The sequence below is a fragment of the Larimichthys crocea genome, chromosome IX (assembly GCF_000972845.2).
Source record: "Larimichthys crocea isolate SSNF chromosome IX, L_crocea_2.0, whole genome shotgun sequence".
NCBI lineage: Eukaryota > Metazoa > Chordata > Actinopteri > Sciaenidae > Larimichthys > Larimichthys crocea.
In genome coordinates, this window is record NC_040019.1 from 13787736 (window position 1) to 13795965 (window position 8230).

Sequence of the window (8230 nt, forward strand, 5' to 3'; positions counted from 1 at the left end):
TTAATAATTAATATTTTGTTTGTTTGTTTCCGGTTTGCCCTCAGATGACGTCATCGCGTCGTTACGTGAACAGGAAGTAGCGCGATGTAAACAGACAAACAATAACAGCTGCTCGTGTCTGTTCCGCTTCCGGTGAGCTCGCGGACTGTTCCACACTCTGTGACCAGAACCGAACCGAACCGAACCTTTAGCTCCCTGAGGCTAACGGGAGCTAGCTGCCTGCGCAGCGGCTTCAACAAGATGGATGACAGCAAGGTGAGCTAACGGCTAACGGCTAACATGCTAACACTGTTCTAACTAACGACGTCACTGTTTCTATTATTCTGTCCACCCACCTGTCTGCGTCACGGCACCCACACCTGTCCGTGTCTCTGCTTGCACGTGCTACAGCGACAATTAAAAGCATGTTACACTGATTACACAACAGCTGATTGGACGTCACAGTACAAGCAGAGACACACACACACACACACTCACTCACACACACACACACACACTCTCACACACTCACACACACACACACACACTCTCACACACACGCACACACTCACACACACACACGCACACACACACTCACACACTCTCTCACACACACACACTCACACTCTCTCAACACGCCCACACATCACACATCTCTCACAACACACACACTCTCTCTCAACCACTCCACATCTCCTCACCACTCCCACACACACACTCACACTCTCTCCAACCACACACCACACACACACTCTCTCACACCCCCCCAACTCTCACACACCACGCCACCACACTCACACACACACCACACACACACACACACACCACACACTCACACACACACACACTCACACACCACACACCACACACACCCACACCACACTCTCTCTCACACAACCACACACACACCACTCACACTCTCACACTCTCACCCCACACACACCCACTCTATCTCCACACACACACACACCACACACACACTCACCCTCTCACACATACCGTTTTTATTTCCACCGTGAGGTTCCACTGGACTGGAAGGGTCCTTGTGGGATCCACCCTTTCTGAGTGTCTAGAGCTTGGTTTCTAAACTGCTAAATTTTTTAAAATTCACGTGAGCATGAAAATGACTCTTGCATCAACATTACTTCACCATAAATTTTCACACCGAATTTTGGCTCAGTGTGGGACCAGCCGTTGGTCCCCACTGGGAGGGGGGCACCCCCACCCCCACCCCATCCATATCATGTCTATTAAGCCTCACAGGGTGGAGAAAGAAGCTCTACTTAACTTTAAATGTTTTCCACACAAGACAGGGCATTTTGCAGTTAATCTTAAAATTGCTTTATTAACATCTGAACAAAATTCAGTTAACAAAACAAACATTCAGTGCTCTCTTTCTTTTTCAATAAAATCTTTTGGCACTTTGACGCTGAATGGCTGTGATTCTGTTTTAACATAAATTTTACAGCAGTCCAGCTTCTGTTTCTCAGCGCCTCTGGTGAAGCCTTAATGCAGGCATTGCATTCGGATTTTGCCGGGCAACTTTACCAGATTCTAAATGAAACAGTTTAGTGTTTTTTCCACAGCCCGGTTTCACCAGGTGACCAGCTTCTCTTCTTTGAGTTCCTATGAAAGAAAAGCAAAAAAAAAAATCAGGAGTGGAGACTAACGATTCAATTGGCATTCATCAACTCGTTTATTCAGTTAGTTTCTCCTTGACATGACCAAGTGCGCTCATGGTGGGATTTTTTTGTAATGCCAAAGGAATTTGGTGCACCTGCCCTATATGAAAAATGGCTGAAGGTAAACTTCATTGTAACTTGGCGTGTTACATTAAATTTCATTTGATGATTTGATATTTTGATATCCAAGACAAAGCCTTAGAAAAAAAATAATATAATAAACTATTAAATACTAAAAATTGTAAGCTTTTTATGTCATTTTTTGTACAGATGGTGCAATACCAACTTTTTATGTATTTTATATTATCGAATAACTGGAATCTCCAGGATTACGATCATTTATTAAGTGTGTGCTGTCTTCGCACTGTCTGAATAACACTAACAAGACTAACCAATTGAATACATTTACAACAGTCACCAGGTTTCTCCTGCTGTGAAGAGAGGTGCTATCTCTCACGCACTGTTGCCTGCAGTTTGTCAGTAACCAGATTTTTCTAAAGATTAATGTAACTAAGTAAACCTAATAGTTATAGTTTGCAACAGTGTTTGAAATACCTCGTTTAGAGTCACCGCCAGTCTCAACAGGCTGCCTTTTCTTAGAGCTCGAGGATGCTGTTAAAATAAGAAATGTATATTAATACAAGATAGTAACTTAACTGTGGTTACTGTACCTTCACTGTTTGAATAAAAGCCACCTATAAGTTAAACCTACAACCATGATCTGATCATTCAGTGCAGTGTGTTATAATTTGTTTGACTGGTAGTACTGAGACAATAACATCATTCATAACGTGTAATAAGGACGGAGTGTGTTAAATACCTGTTTGAGGGTCATCACTGTCTGACTCAACAGGCTGCCTTTTCTTAGAGCTCGAGGATGCTGTTAAAAGAAAGAATTAGTATAGTTATACAGGATAATAACTGCTAACTGAAAACACAATGCTGTCAGTCCTCTTTTTGCTAGCACTGAGCAAGAAGGACAAGTATACAATCACAATTCTTAAAATTGCTAAAAACTGCTAATTCTCTCCGTTGTCTTGACCACACATGCCCATTGTTAAAGCCTGTAAGCCTGTGAATATTCTCATTCATCGAGGTCGTAGTTATCTCGTAGTTATCGAACATCAGACTAGTCCAGCCTAGTCAGACGAGCATGAACTGATGAAGCCTCTTGGATGAGAGGTGAAACATCTTCAAAGACATATAACCAAGTTAAGTTGTGTTCGATTCAATTTCCTTGCAGTTACAAACCGGGCAAGTGCTAATCAAGTGCCATTGCCATCAGAGTTTTGCTGTCTCCCAGTCAAAAGAATAACTTGTTCAGAACAATACGCAAGTATGGAAATTCTAAATTATTGTTGAAAAAGCTCAATTTGATTCCATATTGTCCTCTACTCAAGACCATAACTCAACTGCTGCACCACATGTGGTAGCATGTGGTAACATATCAGTTAAAGCAGATATGATGCTTCATGCAGTAGTTCAGCTGTGTGTAGCTCTTCCTTGTAGCTGAGACTACAGCCAGGTGAAGCAGAGCCAGATGTACAGGCTGGTTGACAGACTAATTTCAAAACAGAACTTAATTCATTACACTCAAAAGCAGTTGGTTATCAGCTGGTAGAACACTGAAAGGAGGTATATTATTCTCTTTTGTACAGACAGTAAACTAGTGCCTTCTGTGTGTTAAATACCTGTTTGAGGGTCATCACTCTCTGACTCAACAGGCTGCCTTTTCTTAGAGCTCGAGGATGCTGTTAAAATAAGAAATAAGTATATTAATACAAGATAGTAACTGTAACTGGTAAGGTACTGTACCTTCACTGTTTGAATAAAAGCCACCTATAGTTAAACCTACAACCATGATCTGATCATTCAGTGCAGTGTGTTATAATTTGTTTGACTGGTAGTACTGAGACAATAACATCATTCATAACGTGTGATAAGGACGGAGTGTGTTAAATACCTGTTTGAGGGTCATCACTGTCTGACTCAACAGACCGCTGTCTTTTCCTAGAGCTCGAGGATGCTGTTAAAATAAGAAATAAGTATATTAATACAAGATAGTAACTGTAACTGACAACAGATCTTGACTGGATGAAATCCTGAATGAAAGCCACTACACAGATGTATTATGACATCTTATGCTTGCTTTTGTTATAGTGGCAGGAGATTTCAGGAAGAGTGATGAGGGATGAGGAGAGAAGAGACAAAACAGAGGAGAGAGGAGCGAGACAACACACTTTATGTGCTGCTACAGTGTTGACTGTTTTAGCCTGATTTTTAAAGAGGTATTAATGTCCTTTTGGTACACTGTCAGCTAGAGGAAATAAACATCTGATCATTAGAGTTTGTTTGACTAAAAGCACTGAGAATAGACTGTACATTAGTTATTAATAGTTGTTTTAACATTGCTAAAACATAAACTAAGCAGGAAGCATCTGCACATCATGTTTTAATTTCAGCTTTTTTGTAAAGACAGGTAACTAACAAATAGGATGCACAAGAATACCTGTCACTGATATACTCAGATTGCTCTATTCTCTTAGATGTTTTGATAAAGTAACAGGTAAATCATGATCAGTCTGTTTGTAAAAACAAAGTAAAAATAAAGGGTTTAAATATCAAGGATATTTGTCACTGAAGTTGCTTAATTAGCAAATGATTGACCTTAATGCACACAGCTCATGTGTAACTCACCTGATGAGCAAAAAGATGAGTCGAGGCCCACCTCTGTCTCTGACAGGTCGCTGTCCACAGCTTCTAATACCTGTTCTGAAGGACAGGAAAACAAAAAACAATATCATATGAGAAAAGGACATTTACTCAGAAATTACACTAAATAAGATGTTAAGAGTAAGTTTTCTTTACCACTGGGATCAATCTGGATTTCATCCAAGCTCATTCCCTTGTAGTCTGACAGCCGGCCCTGTTCTAAGGCAATCAACACTTTACTGACTTTAGCCAACTCCAATGTCCCTTCAGGTAGTCTATAGTACTGTCTGTGGACCCTTATGTCATGGCCAAGAAAATTTGCCAGTGTGTCCATCTCATTATCCTTCAGGTTGAGAACTGTGGACAGCGTGGAGACCTGCTTTCTCAACTTGGTTGAGGACAGAGTTTCAGGATGCTTCGCCCCACATTCCTTTGCCATCTGTCTGATGGCATCTGATCCCCTTAAGTGACTCTCTGCTTCTGCTCTGGCAAAGAAATATGGATTGTCATCAGGAACACCACAGGTCCGCCGATGTGCAACCAAGGCCTCCATAGATGACAGCATGTCTGGTGTTAGAAGGATCGGGACCTTCCTGTTTCTTTTCCCTCTTATTTCAATCCGTTGAAAATGTTGGCAAAGCTTTTGCTCCAACTCGGTAAGACCTAGTGCCACATCTGAATGAACGTCTGAACTGTCTCTCAGGGTGAATGCACCAAGTGGCATCTTTGACACTTCACCTTCCCTTCTGCGGTTAAACAGTATCACCTCAGCAAGCGTGACAATAGCTAGCTTGGTCCAGGTCTTCTTGTGTGGATTATTCTTTAGATTCTTTTGGCATTCTTCTCTGCACTTCTCGAGGTGCATGTGCATGTTCTTGACATCCTCAGTGAAAGGAAGGAGTTGAGGAGTGTTCCATTTCACCTCTTTCAGAGTTTGTAGGGCACGTGATGACACACACACATCCCACTTTTTGTCAAAAAGACCCCTGGTCCTGTTCAGGTTGTTCAGAAATTCCTCATTGTCAGACTCTGCCATCTGCGCCTCGCACTCAAGAATATCTGCAATCTTCTTGAGACTATGACCCAGCTTCAGAGCCAGCGATGGAGTTTTGTAGGTGTTTTTCTCCTCATCAAAGCCAGCCACAGATTTTACTGCTTCAATCACAAAGTTAAAGTTTGAAGGCACATAGAAGTCCTTAATTTTTTTCAGTTTACCACCTGTCCGTGACTGTTGAACTAGTCGCCCAATTTCCCGCATTTTTTGTCTAATATAGTCATGTTTTTTTTACCTTTTTCTTTTTCCGAAAGTATGTCTTGTCTCGCTTGGTTATGTCCCGTTGAGAGAATTCTTCATTCCTGACGTCCCGGCTTGTTAGTGTTATTTGTTCCATATCTATAGTATTTTTCCTTTTTACGTTCTCATCGTGATTATCTAGTTGCGTCGTCGGGGATCCGCCGTATTATTTTCCCTATCCAACCCTGGTTTATCACTCCGCGAGTTCCGAGTGTCTCTGCCTATCAATCTTGTCCACACGGCGCGCTCTCCATTCGCTCATCGACTTCACTATCCTTTCTCCTTTTGGCCTATTTTTCCCGTCTGGTCCTTATTACTCCCTTGAGCATCACGGTTTGCCCACAGTTGTTTTTTGGTCTCATTCGCTCGTGGGCGCATACTTCACTTCTATTTTTGTTCTTGGAATCCGGCCTACCTCCCGATCATTTCTTATTTTTTTTGTTTGTCATGTCCATGCTTGGCATACAAATGTTCTCCAAGTTTCAAAATACTTCTCTCTTTTTTGATGATGTTTGTGACTTCATCTTGATGCATGGCATTTGTTAGCTCCCAAACTTTTCGGCTAACGCCATCAGGGACAGGCTGTGCATATGCACAGAGCGCCTGAATTCGACTTCTACCTCGCTTTGGCGTGCTACATTTAAGTGAAAGCCTGCACCTGGACATGTGCCTCCACAATGATTTTCTTTTTAGCAAAGCTTCACAGTTTATACAGTGCATGTAGTCACTTGCTTTCACAGGTTCTGCAGTTTGCTGACTTGGGATCAGTGTCCCACTGCCAGTTTTTAGGACCTCGTTGTTATGAGCACGGTTCCCTTTGTTTCTAATGAGGTCAAAATGTAATTTTCGGTACTTTGAATTTAAAGGAAAACTTATTGCTTTAGCTACAGCAGGTTCAGTGCTGTGTTTGCGGATTAAATGCCTTGCCATTTTGTGGCAGTGCGGGACAGTAAAAACAATAATGTGTTTTATGTAAACTCTGGCACCGTCTGTCTTTTTTTGCAGTTTCATTACAGACACATTTTCCAGGGTTGTGTCATCGCAGTTTTCCTTTCTTCTCTTCTTGTCTTCATTTGAAGATGTTCTGGGGCGTTTTTTTATCTTATATGTCCTCTGTGACGTCTTCTGCTTCACTACTGGTGATTTGCTCACGGGACTGTCAGGTTCTTCTGCACTGCCTCCGCTGACAGAGGCCTTTGATGGGATATACTCATCACCACTGCTTTCAATACAGCTTATAGAGCTGTCAGATGGATGTGGTAAGACCTGTTCAAGGTATTCTTTGGTCAGCTGAAAATGAAATGTACAAGAAGCTTACAGTTAAAAGAAGAAACACTAACCTGATTTAGAAATCTTAAAATGTCTTAAACCATGGCAACTTAAGATGACGACCAGCCCTGCGTGATATACAGGATTAGAGTTAAGGTACAGCTATGCATTTTCAGAGTTATGTAAAGAGATACAAGGTTAATTGAAAGCCACATAAGAACAGAGCGAATCATTTTAACTTCAAATCATTGTTCATTTTGTTTTCCCCTGTATGAGTTAGTTGTCCTACTGATTTCAGAATGCAAACTTACAAATACACTGTCAGTTCTTGTCAGGGGGGGTACATCTGGGTCATCAGAATTTGAGTGTGAGGTTTCAAGAACGCACGTTTCTGCTGATTCTGAGCCCGATTCCTAGGAGAAAAAACATAACGTCTGTCAAAGAGTAAAAATCAATCAATCCCCATGGTATGGATGGGGTTCACACTAGAAGTAAACTGCTCCAGAGTTCACTTGATAACGGACAAAGAGCCTCCCTACAACGTGGACCGGAGAGCAGTTGTTTGGTTTGCACCAGAGTTCGAGCCCGGTGTTCACACAACCCAAACGAACCATACCAATGGGGTAAACGCTCCAAGGTTCAGTTCAACCAGACAAAACAAGGCCAGTGTGAACATGACCTAAGAACAGTCTGTGTTTATGAACCCTAATGGTTAATAGAGTACAGGTGTATAACACTGTGGTGAATGTACAGTAGCAACCATTTTGATAGTGTTTCTGTATGTTGGAATAACCTTGCTAAAACCATAACTCACTTTGACCTCACTTAAAGAAATGCTAAAGAGCTGCATACAATCAGATATAAAGGTTGTTAGAAACATGGTTATTGTAAAAAAAAAAAATATTGTTACCAAAAAGCAACATATGAGGAGCTGCACACAGGTACACAGTGGTTTGCCACATGCCATCTTAAGTTTGTGTCATATGGAAAAGTTAAAAAGCAGTGTTTGACGCTACCAACAATCTTAGAAGGTGGCTGCGTCTCTGCTGGAAGTGGGAGTCCTCAAAGACAACAAAAAAGGACACATTTTACTACAATTTTCCATTGACGGAAATGCCAGTTTATATTCTAACGATAGACATGCGACCGCCTACAGAACGTCCTAATTCAACAGAGTGCAGTATATTTTATTCTCAGACCACAAACCCTGTAACAATAAGAAAAAAAAAAAGATAAAAGAGATTAAACGATAATCACGCATTGGCTGGAGAAGCAGACAACAAAAACAACAAAA

General features: G+C 41.4%; 1 protein-coding gene across 1 annotated transcript; it reads right to left on the bottom strand.

The window, feature by feature from the left end:
• Window positions 1–2178: 2178 nt before the first annotated feature.
• On the bottom strand, window positions 2179–8023 carry LOC109139336 (uncharacterized). Its single transcript, XM_027281936.1, has 8 exons — window positions 7248–8023; window positions 6109–6957; window positions 4530–5658; window positions 4359–4433; window positions 3625–3687; window positions 3353–3412; window positions 2482–2541; window positions 2179–2273 (listed from the first exon to the last, which is right to left on the bottom strand). Exons 2-8 carry the CDS (start codon window positions 6676–6678, stop codon window positions 2182–2184), a joined length of 2049 nt encoding a protein of 682 aa, XP_027137737.1. The 5' UTR covers window positions 6679–6957; window positions 7248–8023; the 3' UTR covers window positions 2179–2181.
• Window positions 8024–8230: the final 207 nt, after the last annotated feature.